This window comes from Hyperoodon ampullatus, assembly GCF_949752795.1.
Source record: "Hyperoodon ampullatus genome assembly, chromosome: 16".
NCBI lineage: Eukaryota > Metazoa > Chordata > Mammalia > Artiodactyla > Ziphiidae > Hyperoodon > Hyperoodon ampullatus.
In genome coordinates, this window is record NC_136929.1 from 10773223 (window position 1) to 10795598 (window position 22376).

The following is a 22376-nucleotide window of genomic DNA, read 5'->3' on the forward strand; positions in this document are numbered from 1 at the left end:
GAAAGCTACCTCTCAGGATACATACCTGAGCCACTAATGACTACTGGACTTTGCCATGCCTTGCCAGGCATCCTGCCATATACTTTCCACACGCAGGGCAAGTGCCACAGAATACTACAGAGCCAGGCAACTAAATGCTAGCTGGAAAAGCACAGAAAAGTACTTCTTCACCGATGCCACTGTGAGGGGATGCATGTAACGTACTCTACTTGATGCATCTCACCAGGATGATGACAGGCAAAGTGGAGCCCATGGAAGAGCAGTGGCTTCTACCATCAGGTGGTAACTGTACACTCTCGCTGTGGACTCAGGATGGGACGGTCTCAAGTGAACAGTAACAGTACGGCTATTCCAACGGTTAAAAGGATCCGAATAAACAGAATACAATTACACAAACTAGAACTTGGCCTGCCTTTCAGGAATGGCTGTCCAGGACAGATCTGGTTTAAGATCCAATATGAGGAAGACTAAGAACAAGTAACCCACACAGCCAGTAGTCAAGCATGTTCCTAAGTCACATCAAGCATCAGGCTAGCTAAAGTTCACTGTTATTGTCTTTGCATAAGGCATTTGAGTAGGTCGGGATGTATAAGCATGTATATATAAGACCTTGTAAGCTTCAGGCCACTGAGAAGTATCACATTTGTTCTAGAGAGCTCATCTCTAGAACATCATATTTATTAGTGAAATGAGAAAAGGACACTCTGAAATCCCAACTACTACATAGAGTCTAGGCCAGTGGTTCTCACCTAGGGATGAGTTCGCCCAGGGCCATTTGGCAATGTCTGGAGACAAGTTTGGTTGTTCTATCTGGGGAGGTGTTCTGGCCTCTAGTGGGTAGAAGCCAGGGAAGCTGCTAAACATCCCACAGTGCACAGAGCAGTCGCCCACAACAAAAAATTATCCATTTCAGAATGTCATTATTGACAAGACTGAAAAACCCTGATCTAGGCCAAAAATAAAAATTGTCACTGTCCTGTGGGTCTAACTAAGACTTGGAATAATTCGGACTAAATCTAAAAGACTGCAGCTGATAAGTAAACTTAAAAGATACAGTTGATGATACTATGGATTTAATTATACTTTAGGTCCTATCATGTCCCTACCTGATTAAAAAATATGTATTATGAACACATAATCAATTGTTTCAAATAATCAACTGCTTGTCCTATCCTCTTACTATAACAAGAAACAACCAGAACATTGTTCCTATGCTCGACTCATAAGACCAGTAATACAATGTAGTTTTTGGTATCAATTTTCTAAACGAGATACTAATTCTACATTAAGTGTGAAAATATACTCCAAATCCTAGTCCTGGGCTACTTTAAACTGATTTTTACAAGTGCAGATCCTTAGGCCCTACTCAAAGCTAGAGAATCAGCTTCACTGGAACCTGGGGATTTGCATTTTCAGCAAGTTTTCCAGGTGATTCTTACACATGCTCAAGTTTGAGAACCACTGTCTCTGACTTGGCTTCCATGAGAAAGAGCTGCCATTTCCACATCATTCCCACCATAAAGTAAATAACAACAATCAATTAATTTTATGTATGAAAGATTAGCAATATGTAGGCCATTGTGGTGTACCACAATGGCCTTAAATGGTTTTCCTAAACTAAAATCCTTTCGAAGTGAGGCTGGTTTATGAAGTCCCATAAGCACCATCATAACAGGTCCTATATCAAAAGTACATTGCCTTTCAAACGCAAGACACCAAAGCCAAGGCTGTTCTTGGTGAACTTCATTACGCTTCAAGGAAGCAGATGTTCTTAAGCATCTTGCTGCCACAGGTGCAGGTTTAAATACGTGCTTCATATTTAGCATTCAATGACAAATGGTATGCTAACTGTGTGAGGCGGTCAGAAATCATAGGATGAACAAAAATCAGACTTTCCAAATAAAACAGAAGTATTTTCCTTCTGAATATTTTGATAGATTGCCTACCAAGTGTGATCTCAGTTGAGATTACAATTTCAGATGACAGCATGTCTCCAAAGCAAGCAAGAAAAAGGAGGAAAAAATGCGAGGTAAAATGACTGCAAAGGGAGAGTGTATTCCATATTTTCAGGGGCTATAAAAATAGTTGAGCCACTATATGCTAAGTTCCTACTATTTTCAAACATTTTACCAATATTTTCTTATTCAACCATTACCAATTCCATGAAAGTAGATATTTTGCTGATGAGAAAATTGAGGACCAGAAAGGTTAAGTAACTTGTTCAAACTCACAAAGCTGGTAAGTGGGAGATATGAGATTCAAACACAAGAAATCAAGCTTTATTTAGTATACCTTCCCCAAACCCCTCACCTCAAAATTCACTAACATCCTGGTAGTTTACAGAAATTTCTTGTGAACATATAACTGAGTAACTGCAAATATTTTAAATTGACAACATTTCAAAGAGTGTTGTGTGTAATTTTTACAACTAACTCTAAGGTGCTATATGGCCGATCTTGGAAACTGAATGCAATCAAACAAGCATTCTAAAATCCTAAAGCGTCGCACAAATATAAGGCATTCTGTTATTCATTGAAATCAATTTTAGTTTGAGGATCTTTGGCAGATAGCAGCAGGATTTTGAGATACTATGAAATAATTAGAGACACCCTAGGATACTGTGAAATCATGATTGAGGTGGCACTAAATTGGCTTCAATAGCCACACATAATAGAAATGATTTGGACAATAGATAATGTCATTTAAAAATGATTATATTAGAGATGCTAGATGCCTCCCCCAGGTGTGGGCATTGCCCAGGGGTCCATTCTGGGCCGGTCCCTTCACCATCCCCTCAGGTGACCTCACCTACTGCAGGCTTCAGATATCACCTCTTCATGCCCACAAAGCACCCACTGACATGCTCACCCTTCAGCATTTTCCCTGTCTTTCCCTTACATCATCGAGGTCCCTCTGGCATTTCAAACTTAAGATGCTCAAAAACCCAATTCATTATCTATTCCACCTTTCCTCTTGTGTAATCCTTCCTTCTCTTCCTCCTCTTTTGCTCCCACAGTTAACTGCATCGTTTATCACATCTAGAAACCTCAGCATCATCTTCAATTCTGCCTAATACATAAAACTAGACTCTGGATCCTTAAGAGGAGACTCTCAAATGGATCTCTTCTTTTTTTTTTTTTTTTTTTTTGGCGGTATGTGGGCCTCTCACTGTTGTGGCCTCTCCCGTTGCGGAGCACAGGCTCCAGACGCGCAGGCTCAGTGGCCATGGCTTACGGGCCCAGCCGCTCCACGGCATGTGGGATCCTCCCAGACCGGGGCACGAACCCGTGCCCCCTGCATCGGCAGGTAGACTCCCAACCACTGCGCCACCAGGGAAGCCCATGGACCTCTTCTTTATTTGCTCACTCTCTCAAGATCTCTTTAAAATCAAGACAAAACAAAATACACCTCAGGTGATACTGAGATTCTCTTCTTTCAAAGTCTAAAGAGTAGAGTCCAATCTCCTTAGCATGGTCCTGCAACACCCAGCTCCTGCCATTCTAGTTTCATCTCCCACACAGACCTTTGCCACCTGCCTGCCACCCTCACTAGCCAACCTGCTCTTCCTTAAACCCGCGGGCAACCTCATGCTTCTCAACCTTCATTTATTCCCTGTGCTTTCTCCACCATCATCACAGAGCAGTTTCTGAACATGCTGTCTCAGGGACTTTGCAGATGCTGTTCCCTTCTATCTGAAATGCCCTTCCCTGCCTGCAAATTCTATTCATCCTTAGAGTCTAAGCATGAGCTGGACATATTCACTGGGGAGCTTTTCGCAATTCCCCCATTTCCTTTTTCCAAGCCCCAGAATACCTCTCCTTCATACAAACGTCTATCGTCACTCTCATCACACTCATATTTCTATATCCTCAGCTGACAGTGGGTCACTGCTGGCAGAGACGTCTTTTTCCTGTGGATTGCCAGAACTCAATGTCGTCACATAATAGATGCTCAATCGATGTGAGATGACCGACTACCATGACTACCAATAAATGCCAGGCTTTATGTATGCTCATTAAAAAATGTAATGACTAACAGGATATGAAATGTAGATTCCTATTCAAAGAGCTATGCCCTATGGTCTATACTTTATCTACTGATACAAATAGCTTTTCTATCAGAAGGGAGAAAGTAAAGCTAAGAGATCTATAATTTTCTCTGTCAGCACATTAGCCTCTGTATAACCCATCTCAGCACTTACCGTGTACTCATGATACTGGTTTGTCTGTGTTTCCCTGCAGCTAGTGTGCTATTGAAGAACAGAGGCCAACTCATATTCATCTGTCACACTTCCTAGCACGTAGCGGAGCAGGCAGTCCACAATTTCTTTTAAATTTGTGTTCAAAATGCATCACACAATGGGATATTAACAACTGCACTTTCAAATTATATTCAGCTGATTTCAAAAGGCTAGAAAGTAAACTTATAGTCTAAAAGTTAATGCTTAAGTTGGTCACAGGATACACAGAACATATGTTACCACGAAAACAATGTTCAAGATTAAGATTGCATATAGAGCCCATCTCATAAAATCTTATTTTACCCATATTTTTAGCTGAAAATTTGAATATTGGAGGGAAATGCTGGATGGGATGCTACAGATTTGTTTTCTTCTTAGCATTATAAAATGCATTAAAAAAAAAAACAGAGAGACTTCATCAACCCTCCACAAAACGTCTAGCCTGTGGCCACCACCTGCTTTCTATGGCTGGAGGGGAAGAGTGTCAGGAATAAGGACAGCTTGACCCAGTGGGGATGGAGCCCTGTGTATACAGGGTGGACGTGGCTGTCTGATGAAGGCCCTGGGGTTCTATGCTAGACACTTCCCAGTCCCCTCTCTTTTCCCCATCCAAGGAAATTGGGACCAGTGCAGCTTGGGTTAAGTGGGGCAAGTCCCAGGGTTAATTCAGTCAGATGTCCTGCGGAGGGGTAAGCACACAGGGAAATAGGCCTCCGGGTAGCTGCAAAGGCTAGGACACGGGACCACCATGCAAGAAATCCCAATAAGCCATCGTGCCCCTCCTGAAACCCCAGGGATACAGAGAAAGGGATGGAACAGAGAAGGGAGAAAAAGGCAAATGAAGACTAGAGATGAGTCAGACATGTAAAGAGAGGGATTTATAAGGTACAGAAGACCAAAGAAGTTCTCTGGATGTTTATTTTTCGAAGACAATAATAAGCGAAAACGCATGACATAATTTACTTCTCTAAAGAGTACTAGTAAAGAAAAACAATAATAAACCTAGTTCATTTTCCAATTATTTGGATTTTTAACAAGTGGGAGTTTACTCTATTAAAATTCCATATCCATAAGTGAGTTTTCGGAAAAAGTAAAACTTTTTGATGGTGTTCCTATATCTATATATATGAATGATGCAGATTTGGGGTCCTATGATATCAGATGACAAGATTCAGCCCAAGCTTCAGCTCTTGCTAATTAAACAAATCAATTAAGAGACTACAGTTGCAACTGTGTAGCTGCTGTTCTACAGTGGCAATAACAACCCCAGGGGGAGGTCTTTCACTACATTAAAATGCTGTCCTCCACAACTCCATCTGATATTATTAGAAACAGTTATTTGTGTCTTGCTGTCATATTAGTAGCAAAGGCAAATTATGGAAATATGCAGACCAGAATGGTCCCAGTATGAGATCAGGTTGGGTTTTCAGCCTCCAAGGGAACAATTGCTGAAATTCCGAAGCTCCCCAAAGTTCTTTAATGGAACTGATAAATCTATCAGCACAGCATCCACTTAGAAACTAGGTAAGGGTCACGTATTTACATACTTCCCTGCTAAGCTGATACAATTCAACCAGATGAATTATCATATTAAGTTTACCCTCCTGAGTTAAACTGATGGAGTTCAAAATTGTTTTCGATGGTTGTCATTAATCGCTGTTACTTCGTGAATGCTTACTTTGAAATCTTATTGTGCTAGTGTAACAAGGGTCGTATTAATACCATTCTTCATGGTAAATCTTTGTAAAACATGTTTATTCTACAGATATTGTTACTCAAGCTTTCAAGGCTAATAAGAAATAAAGTATATTTATTATCAATAAAAACTTAATTTAAAATGTACAATCTGAGATTTAAACTAGCCTTAAGAACTTCAGCATGGTTTGGTTTCATTAAGATCTCTGGCTAAGCTTCAAAGACGTATAATTTGATAGCTCCTCAAGAGTCCTTGGGTAAATGCCAAAAGCACAGCCATGAAGAAGCTGCTCAGTGTAGGCTAAGCTTATTCTCTCTTTCGGGCAATACATATTGTTTTCACAAGAAAAAAAATTCCGTCTTACTAAGATATATGTTTGTCTTAATATTACGGCGTTTTAAAGATAATGGAACTTTTAAAAAATTAAATATAAACTGATTGCAATACAAGATTTGGAATAAAACAGTAACTTCTGCATTCTTCAAGTCATAACAAAATATTCTTCCTTATTGTGAAGCACAGTTCAAGTAAGGAAGTCGGGTTACATAAAATACTGGACCTTTTCCACTTCTCTGTGAGCTTATACTATCTGACATACACAAGCTCACAGCTTCACCAAAAACCATGCAAACAAAACAAACCCAGACAATTTACTATCTGAAATAGGCAGACATCCTGGAAAAGTTCTGGGGTATGTAGCTCTACCAACTAAGTGTATACTGTGAACTAAATGTTTGTGTCCCCCCCAGATTCATACGTTGAACTACAATCCCCAATATGACGGTATCTGGAGGTGCCACCTTTGGGAGGTAATGAGGCTTGGATGAGGCCATGAGTGAGGCCATGAGTGAGGCAAATGACGAGGCCCTGGCGCCTGTGCCCGACACGTTTGAAGAAGAGCAACAAGGTCGGCTGAGTTGATGTATATTTTAGAAGGATCACTTTAACTGCTATATTAATGATAAAGCAGGGAGCAGGGGTGGAGGTGGGAAGACTGGCTGCTGCAAGAATCTGGACAGGAGATGAGGAAGACTGTGGTCAGGATGGAGGGCAGTGGGAGTGGTGGACGAAAGAGGGGAATCAAGGAAAAGACAAGGTTTTAGCTTAAGCTGCCATTTTCTGAGACAGGAAAAACTGCCTGGAGAAACTTTATGTTGGTTTGGTTTCTTTGCAGGTTGTGGCTATCAAGAAGTCAGTTTTCAGCATCTGAGCCCTGAGAAATCTATTGGAATCCAAGGAGAGATATCAAGCAGCAGAGACAGCATAAGTGCCCTTTCTAGCATGAGCACAGAGGTACAGAAAAACCTTCACATAATATAATTCCAGGTAGCTGTGAAAAAGAATGACATGGATCTTTATGTAATGACTTAGAAAGATATCCACAATTTATTCTTGCATGAAAAGACGTATAAATCTATTTCTGGAAGCATATGTCTATTGTTAAAAACTTAAATACCTCTAGGGAATAAAATGAATACTTCCGTGATGGTTAACTTTATGTGTCAACTTGGCTAGGCAACAGTATTCAAATATTTGGCCAAACATTATTCTAGATGTTTCTACGAAGGTATTTTTTTAGATGAGATTAACACTTAAATCAGTAGACTTTGAGTAAAGCAGATGACCCTTTAATAATATCGGTGGGCTCATTCACTCAGTTGAAGAAAAAGGACTGAGCTCCCAAGCAAGAGGGAATCCTTCAAGCACACTGACTTTGGACTTGAACTGCAACTCTCCCCTGGTCTACCCTGCAGGTTTTGGACTTGCATCCACAATCTCGTGAACCAACTGCTTAAAATCAATCACTCACTCAATCAATCTCTCTCTCTGTAATACATAAAAATATAACACACACACACATCGTGTTGGTTCTGTTTCTTTGGAGAACCCTAATACAATTTCTTATGACATGCATTTAAATAATATTTAAATTTTCTAATTAAAAAAATAAGCATGTGTAGTACTTATTAATCAGAAAAACAAGGATAACCACAAGTCTTAGGAGCAATACTAAAAGTTTACATCACGTCGGGCAGGTGCCTATACATATACTTGAATATGTAAACTTTACTACACCTCTATACATATACAAAGCACACAGTAAATGCACATTAGTACTAATATCCTTCCTATCTCAATAGCTGCAAAATCACTCTTCTTTTGATCTAAGCCACAGGTCTGTCCTCTGATATTCTCAACACACGGACCTAATAGAAATACCCAGTGTGAATTTACAACCTGAACAAGGTACCCAAAGGACATGAACAGACATTTTACAGATTATAAATGATACCTAGCAAGTGAATACATGGAGAAATATTCAAATATAATAGCAATAAGCAGAGAAAGGGTAATTAAAACAATAAGGTACCTTTTTCAACAAATTATTTTGAAAATTATAACTAATACTACTAATATGATCATTATAAACCTATAAGTAAAAATAATAACTATAAATTAAATTTATTTTCACCGGGTAGAGTTAAATAGGGATCTTAGTTCCCTGAAGAGGGATGGCACCCCGGCCCTCGGCAGTGAGAGCACAGAGTCTTAACCACTGGACCGCCAGGGAATTCCCAAGGTCACTATTTTCAAAAGCATCTTTTTAAAATATGTTCTTATTTTTATTAAAAATGGGGAGAAAGTCCCCAGTGAAAAAAGTACTTAAAAGACTCAACAAACTACAGATAATTTTAAAAACCATTTTGTCTCTCATAAGAAATAGCTAAAATTACTCTATCATGGAATCTTTTCCCACGCATTAAAGAACCCATTTCTTATACAAAGACATCTCATTTAACGGCAAAACAAACCCATGATGAAGCCAAGTTCAAACACATGGGCTATAACTACTAGTCAATCACGTTTTCTCTCTGTAAATTAAGAGAATATACAAAATAATAATTCTTTCAGACTTACCACAGTACCAAGAAACTGAATGCTCATGTTGCCACCTGCTTCTCGAGAAAGACACTGGGGGAAAAAAAAGAGAGGTATAAAATGAATTTTCATCCATACAAAAACATGTACATGAATGTTCAGAGCAGCATTAGTCCTAATAGCTGAATAACCCAAATGTCCATCAACTGATAAATGGATAAACAAAATATGGTATATTCATACAATGGAATATTATTTGGCCATAAAAAGGAACGAGGTACTGATACATGCTACAACAGAAGTCAGTCACAAAGGGAGCACATATTATATGATTCCATTTAACATGAAATGTCCAGAAGAGGCAAATCCATAGGGACAGGAAGTAGACTGCTGTAGTTTGGCTCTTCTTTGCAGGAAAACTCTCAGCCACCTGAAAGATTTCCAGGTTGTCAATAACTCCTCAGGCCCCAGCTAGCACAGGCTACAGGTATTTTCTTAGTCTGCTGCCTAAGAATATACCATATAACACATCTTTTCACCAGTATAGATTACTTTATATCACTTTGTCAAAGAAAGGACTAGAAGAATTTTCTGATGACCCAAAGAGTTAGGGGGAATAAAAATCGAAAGTTGGAGCTTCATGGGCCTGTTGTCAATTAAGGAATGGAAGTAATGAAGGTGTACATAAACTCTGGTGTGTCCTACTAAAAAAAAGAAACATGTTCCTAACTCTAGAGCAGGAGGCCGGGTGGGAGAGACTGCCAATGCCAAGTTCAGAACGGTTAGAAAAGGTAGTGGATTCCATGGATGCATTTTTTTTTTTTTTTTTTTTTTTTTTTTTAACGTTTGGCTGCGTTGGGTCTTCATTGCTACACATGGCTTTCTCTAGTTGCAGCGAGCGGGGGCTACTCTTCGTTGTGGTACGCAGGCTTCCCATTGTGGTGGCTTCTCTTGTTGTGGAGCTTGGGCTCTAGGTGCGTGGGCTTAAGTAGTCGTGGCACGCAGGCTCAGCAGCTCTGGCTCACGGGCTCTAGAGCGCAGGCTCAGTAGTTGTGGCACATGGGCTTAGTTGCTCCGCGGCATGTGGGATCTTAGTTGCCCGACCAGGGATCGAATCCGAGTCCCCTGCATTGGAAGGCCGATTCTCAACCACTGGACCAGCAGGGAAGTTCCCATGGATGCATTTAAGTTGTCCAGGGAAGAGAAGATGCCCTAAGCCTTTTTCAGATTGCTCAGGGAAAAGCTAGACCTGGTGCCTGGATAAAAGACATCACTGGGGGAACTGCCTGGTGGTCCAGTGGTTAGGACTCGGGGAGGGGAGGGGAGGGAAGGGAAGGATTTGAATGGTGGTTGATTGGGGAAAGGACGGTTGGGAGGATATGGGGAATGATTTGCTAATTCGTATGAGGTTTCTTTTGGGGGGCATGAAAATGTTCTAAAATTGACTGTGGTGATGACTGCACAACTCTGTGAAGAGACTAAAAAACACTGAATTGTACACTTTGGGTGAATTTTATGATATGTGAATTATATCTCAATAAAGTTGTTATAAAAATGAGTTAGCATTTGTTTAAAATAACAATAAGAGGCTTCCCTGATGGCGCAGTGGTTGAGAGTCCACCTGCCGATGCAGGGGACGTGGGTTCGTGCCCCGGTCCGGGAAGATCCCACATGCCACGGAGCGGCTGGACCCGTGAGCCATGGCTGCTGAGCCTGCGCGTCCGGAGCCTGTGCTCCACAACGGGAGAGGCCCGCCTACCGCAAAAAAACAAACAAACGAAAAACAATAAGAACAATGCAATTCTTCTATGTCCAGAGAGTAGTAAAAAAAAGAAATAACCTCGGGCTTCCCTGGTGGCGCAGTGGTTGAGAGTCCGCCTGCCAATGCAGGGGACACGGGTTCGTGCCCCAGTCCGGGAAGATCCCACATGCCGCGGAGTGGCTGGGCCCGTGAGCCATGGCTGCTGAGCCTGTGCATCCGGAGCCTGTGCTCCGCAATGGGAGAGGCCACAACAGTGAGAGGCCTGCGTACCGCAAAAAAAAAAAAAAAAAAAAAAAAGAAATAACCTCTGTGTTATGCATTTATTTGTAAATAAATAATGTTCAAAGTGAATACAATATTATTTATGCATATCTTCCTTGTTTGAATTTTACTTTACTAAAAATGGACGATTAAATAGTACACTGGAAGTAAATTATACTTTTTCAGATAATTCTCACTTATAAAATTGTTCTCGTTATTCGTAACCTGTTCTTCAAAATTCTTCCTCTCCTGTGCTAATCAGAGAGGGCTCAGTGGCTTCAAAGACTACACAGATAAATCAAGCAGTTCTAACGAAGCAGCTATGATTTTTTTTTGTAAGTTCTCCGACGTAGCCCTGGAAAAAGTATTAGTAGTCTCCACTCTACTGCATGCCATGAATTAATTCTAGACGTATTCTAACTGTATTCCTTTTAAAGAAGTGGAGGTTTACCAACTCTGATCTTTATGATCACTAAAGTCACAGAACCCAGACTAAACCTCTAGAATTCAGGCTGAACCCCTGGTTCCTTGACTGAGGGAAGTCAAATCAATAAGAAGAAAAGCAGTTTAATGCACAATGATACCAAAATGTTTACCCCTACCTACAAATACTGCCAAGTGACTTGAGTAACCTGACTGGCATACTCAAGGTGGTGTGGTATAGAGTAGAAAATTCAGAGTCAGTATTTTTATCCAATAATTTCACTTCTAAGAATTTATCTTAAGGAAAAAAGTCATGAGTGGGCAGAAAAATAAAGTTATGAAAATGTCATCACAGTGTAGTTTACAGAATCTAAAAATTTCAAGAAATCTAAATGATGAAGAAAAGTGGGACTTCCCTGGTGGTCCAGCTGTTAAGTGGGTTAATCCTCACTCCCAATGCAGGGGGCGCGGGTTCGATCCCTGGTCAGAGAACTAGATCCTGCATGCCGCAACAAAAAAAGATCCTGCACATGGCAACGAAGATTGCACATGCTGCAACTAAGGCCCGGTGCAGCCAATAAATAAACAAATATTTTTTAAAAAGTAAAGAAATGATGAAGAAAAGAAATCAGTTAAATAAATTATGGTATACCCATATAGCCATTTAAAAATTTTAGCGACATGAAAAATGTGTATTGTATACTTCTAAATGCAAAAAGAACAATATGTTCAGAATAAATCTTGTTTAAAAATTCTATACATTATAGATAAAACTCTAGAATAAATAATGCACATTAAACAGTTAACTGTTATTTCTGGAAGATACTGGTTGACTTTTCATTTTAGCCTATCTGTTATTCCTATTATGGACATGTATAACTTAATAAGGCAAAAAGAGATATAACACAGGATGGAATAAAATCTCTTCCCCTCAGTGGGGAAGAGATTAACAATTGAGGCTTGAATCCTAGGTTCTGATGCTGACACTTGTACTTTAAGTCATCCAGCTAGCCACCCATCTGTCCAACAGCTATGTATTGAGCACTGCTAGCTGAATTAAGACCCACCATTCAGGAGACCAAAGGAAAGAACAGAATACTAAAATAAGTTATAATTCAATATGATAAATCCATAGTACAAAACGTACAGTGTTACAGGATAAGAGGCCAGACCAGCTAAATGTCCAGAAAGATTAAGGAAGATGTGAGGTAAACAGAAGAGATGGGTATTAAAAAATGAGCGGGAATTCTCCAAATGGGAAGTAAAAGAGAAACTTTAGGTCTGATGGGACAGTCTGTGCAAATTTCAGATTAAGAAAATGCATGGTGAGTTTAAGGAATGGTAAGTAGTTCAGCATGGCCAGAGATAGGTTTGGCTGATGGAGGGAAGGAGCAAGAAAGGAAACTGAGAAGTAATTACAGAGCCAGGTCACATCTTACCCAGAGGGAGTGCCAACTTTACAAAGTTCTTATAGTTAAGAATGGGGAGTGACACGTTTATGTTTTAGAAGGACTGACGGCCTGAGTTAAGGTTGAAGCTATACAGAAATGTGGGAGGGACTGGACTGGGAGGACAAGGAAATGCTACTGCAATCACTCAGGGAAGAGGGCTCAAGGACTAAGCGAACACAACAGTAGAACTAAACCTGATTCAGTGACAGAACTTTAGAATTTGGAGGGCAAAGAGATCTGAAGATCTACATTTTGTTTATGAGGAAACTAAAGGTGCAGGAATGTAAAATGCAATTTGCCTACCTCGCAGGGGGAGAGCAAGAATCCCAACCCAAGTACTTTGACTGTACAGGATAGAGCATCTCCACACTGTCTTAGACTAGGTCATCAATTAGATGGTGAGTTCCTTAAGGGCAAGGACCATTCCTTGTACTTCCTCCTTAATCCCACAAACAGATAAGTCAGTGCTGCAGAAATGGAAATGTAAGGTCAGTCTTCACCAAGAATTCTTAAGTTTTCCATATTATGAAAGAGAAGAGTGACTTTCTTATTTCTCACTCTTTGCCTAGCAGAAGTTTTAGCTGGGGGAGAATTAGTAGTGTAGCTGTCGAGAAACCAGGGAAAGGAACAGTGCGGAACAATTCAGATTGTGGGTAGGCAGCCCAACAACCTGGTGAATTCTACGCTGCTGAGGTTTTCAGAGTAGTGAGGAGGAAACCTCCCCTGAAGCATCCCCGTGACCACCAGACCAGGACCTCATGCCAGTGGTTAAACGTTCCCTCCTCAGAAGCCTGTCACAGGAGAGCCGCAGGGTCCAGGCCGTATTTCCCAGTAAAGACTCAGCAGAGTCAATCACCTTTATACGACAGCAGTGGACCCAATCACAGCAATTCTTCAGAATGAGAAAACTTCTCATTGCAAAGTGAGGCTAGGGCTTCCCTGGTGGCGCAGTGGTTGAGAGTCCGCCTGCCGATGCAGGGGACACAGGTTCGTGCCCTGGTCTGGGAAGATCCCACATGCCGCGGAGCGGCTGGGCCCGTGAGCCATGGCTGCTGAGCCTGCGCGTCGCTGAGCCTGTGCTCCGCAATGGGAGAGGCCACAACAGTGAGAGGCCCGCGTACCAAAAAAAAAAAAAAAAAGAAAAGTGAGGCTACTGGATTCTGGTAAGATGACAGTGGTGGCATAGTGTCTGAACCCTCCCCAGAAACAATGAAAAGGCCTCACAGCAACAAGCACCCCCAGCACCCCAACTGTTATCTACAAATACCATTTCCGCCTCAAAGAAATCAAGGCTTCTTGGAAAAATGGCTAAACCCAGGTCTGGGGCAGAAATGAGGCTTCTCTATCTTGTCATATCAGAAAGCAAGGGAGCTATCAAAGACAGTGGTCATCAGGTCAAAAAGACTCAGGAACCAACCTGAAGAAACTCCCTCTGGCCAAAGATGGGATAATTTGACAATCAATAAGGATGTGAACTGCAATGGAATAAAACATATCAAGTATGTTTAAACCTGGTGAGTTCAAAATGGAGACCAAAAGCAAAAACAACACCCCAACTGAGTCACTTTTGAAGAATGACAGGGAAGCCACTCTTTGAGAACTGGTAAATAAAAGGAAAGGATCAAACATTAATTTTATCTTTCCTAGGCAAAGACTCCTGGGTAACCTAAGAAGTAGCTGAGGTGGAGTTTCTCTTTAAAGAATTGTTCCAGGTAATAAATGATGAGAAAGAATGGCAAAATTAGAATATTATCATTTTGTAAACCTTAATGAATGTATTGACCTAAACTTGAACATCAACAGGATGACCCGACAGTATGGCCTCTTCGGGAGGCACTCCATACCACTCATGGTTCAGTCCTGCCAAAGATAATGGCACCTGAATCTGATTACATCTTTAAGCTCCAAGTATCAGATTACAGGAAACAGAGGAGAAAGCACATGTTGAACGACACTACTGGGATGCCATCAGCTACGTCCTGGCAACTCCACAGGACAAATGACTCAGTTTCTTCAATAAACAAAACACAAAGAATAAAAAAAGTTTCCACAGACATTTCTCTCAAGCTAGCCCATTTCTGCTCCTTCAAAGCAAGATACCTTGAAAAGCTGTCTATCTTCACGGTCTCCACTTCTTCACTTTTCATTCACGTTTAAACCTACACCCATCTGGCTTTTGTCCCCGCTAATTATCTGTAGTCATTCTTGTCAAGGTCATCTACAATTTCCATCTTGCCATATCTACTGGTCAGCTCTGTCATCTTATTCACCTACACTATAGACGGTTGACGATGCCCTTTCTCAAACACCTCTTTCACAGGCTTCATGGATATCTCATGCTCCGTGTTCTTCTCCCGCCTCCTTGGCAGCTCTTCCTTAGCCTCGTTTGCCAGCTTTGCCTCTGCATTCAATTTCTAACTGCTGGAGCGACCCAGGACCCAGCTCTCTTCTCTTTCCATCTATGTTATTCCTCTGTGTGCTCTCATCCAGATCCATGCTTCTCCCTCCATCCCGATACTTACTTTTAAAAAGTGTACTTCATGGAAGTCTAATTTATGTACCAAAACCCCAGCATTCTATTTAAAGTACAGAATTCTATAACTTTTGATGCCTGTACAAGACCACCACCACAATCAAGATACAGAACATTTCCATCACCTCCAAAAGATGCTTCCTACCCTTTTGCAGGCCAACCCCGGTCCCTGCCTAGAGGCAACCACTGACCTGCTAATAAATGTGTTCCTTTTTCCCCCAAATGGATATTTACTTCTTCCAGCACCATTTGTTTCAGAGCATTTTCTACTGAATTCCTTGGTGCTTTTGCCAAAAACCAACTGACCATTCTTATCTGGATCTTATTCTAGACTCTATGCTGTTCGGCTGATCCTCATGTCTACCTACCAATACCACACTGTCTTGATACTGCTGTCTCATAAGTCTTGAAATCAGGTGGTATAAATCCTCCAACTTTGTGTTTCTTTTTAAAAATTGCTTTGGCTCTTACGATTTTCAATTAATGGAACTTTTATTGTGTTAACAAATAACAAACTTTACCACCTTAACCACTTTAAGTATATCGTTCAGTACTGTTAGGTGTACTTACATTGCTGTGAAATAGATCTCCAGAACTTTCTTCATCTTGCAGATCTGAAACTCCATACCCACTGAACAAAAACACCCCTCCTTCCCCTCCCCCAAGGCCCTAGTCACTACCATTCTACTTTCTATTTCTATTAATTCGACTACTTTAGTAGGTGCTTTAGATACCTCATACAAGTGAATTCATATAGTATTTGTCTTTTGGGGACTGGTTTATTTCACTTAGCATAATGTCCTCAAGGTTCATCCATGTTGTAGCATGTGACAGGATTTCTTGCCTTTTTATGGCTGAATAATATTTCACTGCATGTATGTACCACAGTTTGTTTACTCATCCATCCATCAATGGACATCTTGGTTGCTTGGCTCCTGTGAATAGTGCTGCAATGAACATGGGTGCACAAATATCTCTTCAAGACCCTATTTTTAATTCTTTTGGACATATATTGCAATATCTAGAAGTGGGAGTGCTGGATCATAAGGTAGTACTATTCTTGATTTTTTTTTTTTTTGCTGCATTGGGTCTTTGTTGCTGCGCGCAGGCTTTTCTCTAGTTGCGGCGAGCGGGGGCTACTCTTCACTGTGGTGCGCCAGCTTCTCACTGCGGTGGCTTCTCTTGTTGCAGAGCACGGGCTCTAAGCGCGTGGGCTTCAGTAGTTGTGGCTTGCAGGCTCTAGAGTGCAGGCTCAGTAGTTGTGGCTCACGGGCTTAGTTGCTCCGCGGCATGTGGGATCTTCCTGGACCAGGGCCCGAATCTGTGTTCCCTGCATTGGCAGGCGGATTGTTAACCACTGAACCACCATGGAAGCCCTATTCTTGATTTTTTGAGGACCCTCCATACTGTTTTCCATAGCAGGTGCACCATTTTGTAATTCTACCAAAAGGGCACACAGGTTCCAGTTTTTCCACATTCTCACCAACACTTGTTATTTTCTTTTTTTTGATAGTACCCATCCTAACGGGTATGAGGTGATATCTCACTGTGGTTTTGACTTGCACTTCTCTTTTGATTAGTGATGTCAAGCATCTTTTCATATGCGTGCTGCCCATTTGTGTACCATCATTGGAGAAATGTCTATTCAAGGCCTTTGTCCACTTTTTTTTTTTTTTTTTTTTTTTGTGGTACGCGGGCCTCTCACTGCTGTGGCCTCTCCCGTTGCGGAGCACAGGCTCCGGACGCACAGGCTCAGCAGCCATGGCTCACGGGCCCAGCCGCTCCGCGGTATATGGGATCCTCCCAGACCGGGGCACGAACCCGTATCCCCTGCATCGGCAGGCGGACTCTCAACCACTGCGCCACCAGGGAGGCCCTTTGTCCACTTTTTAATCAGGTTATTTAATTTTTTGTTGTTAAGGTACAAGAGTTCTTTATATATTCTGGATATTAACCCCTTGTTAAATGTATGACTTCCAAATATTTCTCCCATTTCACAGGGTGCCTCTTCACTCTGTTGTGTCCTTTGATACACAAAGTTTTTAAGTTTGATGTAGTCCAATTTGTCTATGTTTGCCTTTGTGCCTATGATTTTGGTGTTATATCCAAGAAATCGCTGTCAAGTCCAAAGTCATGAAGCTTTTTGCTTACATTTCCTTTTAGAAGTTTTATAGTTTTAGGTGTTACGTTTAGGTCTTTAATCCACTTTGAGTTAATTTTTGTATCTAGTTTAAGATAAGGGTCCAACTTTCACCTTTTGTATGTGGCAGACCCATGCTTAAAGAGAAAATCTACATGAATATGACTATCAAATTTATGTTTCCAACTCCCATTTGTCTTCTGAGTTCAAGACTCATATAGTCAACTGTTAACTGGACATCAACACTTGGATATCTAATGCACATATTAAACCTACCAAGTCCAAACAGAATTCTTGATCTGCCTCCCCAAACCTGCTTCTCCCCTAGCCTTCCCATCTCAGTAAATATCACCATCATTCACTCACCTTTAATTCTTTAACTTCCTTCATACCCAGTATCTAATCCACCTGCCATTCTTTTCTGCCTTCCCTCAAAAATATATGTCAAGTTGTTAGGGGAACCACTGACCAAAACCCCCTGCCCTGGCCAGGCAAGATAGTAACCACTTGCATGAGTTATCTTACAACAGAAGGTCCTGGTAAGAAATATGGAACTGACAAGCTACCACCAACCAGAAGAATTCAGGAAAGGTCAAGAGGAGAGAGCAGACGCCAGTCCCTATGTCCTACCAACCTCCCAGAATCCTCCTCGCTGGAATCCATGTTGGCTGAGTGATGCTCACGCCACCAGGAAGGACCCTGAGTCAGAGTGATTGGCCAGAGACAACCCGGAAACTAACCCCATGACCATAAAACCCAAGACTGCGAGCCACGTGACAGAGCAGTTCTTCTGGGTTCCTTCACCCTCCTGCTCTCTGCCCAGGCGCCCCATCCCCATAAAGTCTCTTGCTTTGTCAGCACGTGTGTCTCCTCGGACAATTCATTTCTGGGTGTTAGACAAGAGCCCACTCTCGGGCCCTGGAAGGGGTCCCCTTCCTGCAACAAAATTAGTTCACTTCAAGCCATCTCCATTGCTACCATCTTAGTCTAAGCCAAGGGTTGGCAATTTTTTTTCCCCAAAGGGCCAGATTTTGCTAGATTCTTCTCTTGATATTTGCCTTTAGCATAACATATTGTAGTTTAATCACTTCCAGTTGAAGGTTGAGTGGAAGATCCTCAATTGCACAGTTATACAGATTTTGAAATATGGAAATTTCTTTTGCTTTTGTAAAAATGCTGCTGGAACTGTAGTCCACTTCTTGCTTTAATCTTTTGACAGCCTAGGAAGTATAAAAAGCAGCTTGCCATCAGTTGCAACTCAAACATTATTTGTCAAAACGACTTTACCACAGTATGCATCTTGCATGTAAATGCTGTTTGCCTTGCAATTTCCGGTTGACTTCATTAAGAAACATTATCAAGTCAGCGACACAAGCTAATTTGCAAAGCCATTCAATGTTTGACGTTCCGTAATAGTGGTTGAGGACAGTTCTTTTTTGTTCAGAAAAATTTCAATCTTGGTCCTGCGTCAAAAAAATCTCAACAAACTCCTAAGCTACTGAACTGCTGTGTGATAGGGGCAAATCAGGGCATTAAGCTTCTATGTACAATAACAACTCCAAAAGCAGCCACGGACAGATGAAAATGAATAAATGCGGCTGTGTTCTGGTAAAACTCCATTTACGGACCTGAAATTTGAATCTCATATACTTTTCATGTGTCATGAAACATTCTTCTTCTTTTAATTTTTTCCAACCATTTAAAATGTAATGCTTGCAAACTTTAAAAAACCAGTCAACTTGTGAGCAGTACAAAGACTGGCAGTGGGCTGGGTCTGGCCGGCTCCTTGTCTAAACCATCATCAGCACCTCTCGTGTGGATGACTGCAATGATCACACAAGCGACTTCCCTGTCTCCACCACTGGTCCCCTATGGTCCATCCCTCCTCACAGCAGTAATTTTAAATCACATCATACCATTCTTCTACTCTAACCCTTCAAAAGCTTCACAATAGGAATCGAATAAAATCAAATTCCCTGGCCTACGAAGACCCTATATGACCTGGTCCCGACCTATCTTTGTCCACTCTCCTTGACTGTCCACTCAAGGAGGCACTGGCCTTCCTCCTGGCTTCCACACAAACCAAACGTGTTCCTATCTCAGGGCCTTTGCACGTGCCATTCCTTCTACTTGAGACTTTCCTCCCCCAGATTTTTGCATGGCTTCCTCCTACTCCTCACAGGTTGCAACTCAATGTTAACTATTCAGAGAGGACTTCCTAACCCTACCTAAAGCTACTTCCTCCTAATTGCCTTCTATGAATTATCTTGTTAAATTACCTTTTTAACGTGGTCATCAAGTGTTTGGTATCTACATCCCCCTGCTGCAGTGTAAGTCTTGGTCATTGCTGTATCTCCAGAGTCTAGAACACTGCCTAGGTCGTATCAGAATTGCCTTCTATGTAAGAGACATTAAAAAAATATAACAGTTCCTTTTCCTTACCCTACGTGGGTTGGACTGATTCCCAGGCAAATAGAAGTAATTTTGCAATATGTAAAATGGAAACAGGTTTAGAAACTTTTTTTTCACATTAAAGATACAACTAAAGTGTAACAATGAATACGGAAACCATAGATATAAGTACCAATAAGTTACCCTTAACTTTGCAATCAATTTAAAGGTTAAAATTACGTACATAATGAGTATCAGATATTCCCCCACCACAGCTACCACAGTCTGTATATGTGCACTGAAAGAAAGAAAGAACCCAAACCTGACATATCTCAGAAATAAGGATTGATGTAATAGAAAACTGGGAAATAAGATTTCATTCAAAACTGGAATTTACTTCTACACAGGAAACAGGAATACACACTTTTCCCACAGTCTAGGATTAAGACAATTCAGTTTTAGAATCCACGAAGAACAAAGTACTCAATGCCTACAATGAATCTGAGGTATGCCAAAAACAAATACGAACTGGCCCCTTGGTAAGCTAAGAGAAAAAAGCAAAATAAAATAAAAATGAAAACTTTCATCTTCATGAAACATATTCTGTCCTAAGATATTTTACCCCCTTTTCTATTTTAAGTGGCACTTCACAGCTAAATTACAACGTCCTTCTTTTCTTATTCTGATAATCTGCTCCAACATTTACAAAACATACTCCTTTTTTTCTTTCTTTAAGGAAAAAAGTACTTAGGAAGACTTTGTTAACAAAATAATTTCAACATTTGTTAGAATCAAATTCATATAAAATTAGCAAGATTGTTCACTCAAAAAAAGCAAAAACATTCACAAAATTTTAAAATGTTCCAAAAATATCTTCCTAAGATAATAAAATCAAAGGCAATTTCACCTTTAAAAGTAATCTCACTGAACAGTATGGGGAAGAAACAGTAATAGTTTTCTTTTTTCCCTCACCGATTTCCAACTTGATAATATGTTTTAAAGGCCATTACTATGGGATCTGTCTTATCAGACTGCAGTGCAGCTGCTTGTATTATTTTCCATGTTTTCCATAATCAGTGTTTATACTATTCAAAATCCTCTTCTTCTGGCAGCTACTAAAACATAATTTTCTAGTTAACAGAGAGTAGAAGAGAAAAAGTATATGTGTGTGGGGAGGGGATACAGAAAGACATTCTCCCATTAAATTTTTAAAAGCAACTCCAAATCATAAAACACATGCCACTAGAGACAAGAAAATGGCTAAGCTTCTAGACTACACTACAAAAGCAGGTAGACTTGCATCAAAATTAGTATTTTAAATTATAGTTGTAAATACATCCCAGCTGTTAAACAGTGATTAAATTTTTTGAAGCATAGTGAAAGGAGTTATTTCTGTTCTACTGGTGGGCTTGTTTCTAAGATGTGTGACTGTAATTGATGTTTTCAGGAATGTGAAAAGGAGTGGTTAATAATTACTCTTTCATTTCCTACTTCATTAGAAAAAAATACCATCCTCTACTTCTTCTAAGTTATATATTTATATATCCTATACATCCTAAATAGATGGTTTCCTATTACATTTGATGAGTCTAGGGTAATCACATGAATATAGGACAAAACAGCTAGTTACTGCTAAGGGGGTGGGGGGGTGAGGAGAAACATCGAAAAAACATGGGATACATTTACTTGGGGACTGAAAACTAAGATGATTACTTCCAAATCCACTTTTTTTTTTTTTTTGTACTGGCAAAGTATAAGCAAAAATGTAAGTCGCTTCATTTAATTTTCTAATTAAAATATTATTAACATTTATTTTAGCATCTATACACATACATTTATTAGGATTAAAACTAAAGTTTGTTCTCGGAAGTTGTGGGAGTTATTTTAATCTGAAAAACAGAAAAAAGAAAATAACATTTTAAACTTCTCTCCTGAAGTGGTGAAAAAATCCATTCATTTTTTTCAAAAACAGAAAATCAAGGTTAAATTTTTAAAATCTATTCAAATTCCGTGTGGACAAGAATTTGCAAATATATCACAGATACACATTCCACAAACATAACATCTCTTCTATTACATTCATGTGCTTGTGTGATATTCTATTTTACAAAGGCCCACTGAGCATTTTAAGTTATCATGTTATATAATCTATTTAACACTGCAATCAATTCACAAGTAATCCATTTAATCTGGTATTCTGTAGTAAATAACATGAGATTCATGTGACACTATTCCAAATTTGTCTGCTTTAACACAGAAAATTAGTTCCACTTAGTTGAATATCAATGACCTATTCAATGCAGAATGCGATAGTGCTGCAATCAGCTTTGTACTGTTATTTATAATAAATTTATCTTCTCTTGAAAATATTTAAGCAAGAATATGAGAAATAAAAAGAAAAAAGCCTTCAAAGGTACACCATGAATAGCTTCACATCACACAAATGCGGAAATTGTTAGACCTTCGCAGGATCTCAAGATATTTTCAAAAGTATTTAGCTACTCTTCAGGCCTGTGGACAACCTGCTGTGAGCAGGTGGAGAGAAGAAATCCGTGCCACACAAAGAAACAGGCCAATAGCAGTTAGTCGGCTCTGCTTG

At 40.3% G+C, this 22376-nt stretch overlaps 1 protein-coding gene across 9 annotated transcripts in view; it reads right to left on the reverse strand.

Annotated features, from left to right (window-relative positions):
• PCCA (propionyl-CoA carboxylase subunit alpha) overlaps positions 1 to 22376 on the reverse strand; it is a gene marked incomplete at its 5' end in the record, with an annotated part of 354285 nt that overhangs the window by 56145 nt on the left and 275764 nt on the right. For 8 of the 9 annotated variants that reach the window (XM_079721934.1, XM_079721935.1, XM_079721931.1 and 5 more), the window contains one exon: positions 8856 to 8909. The exons of the other annotated variant lie outside the window; for it this stretch is intronic. In XM_079721934.1, the coding sequence (XP_079578060.1) occupies positions 8856 to 8909 (54 nt within the window). The remainder of the gene's footprint in view (positions 1 to 8855; positions 8910 to 22376) is intronic. 9 annotated transcript variants of the gene reach the window in all.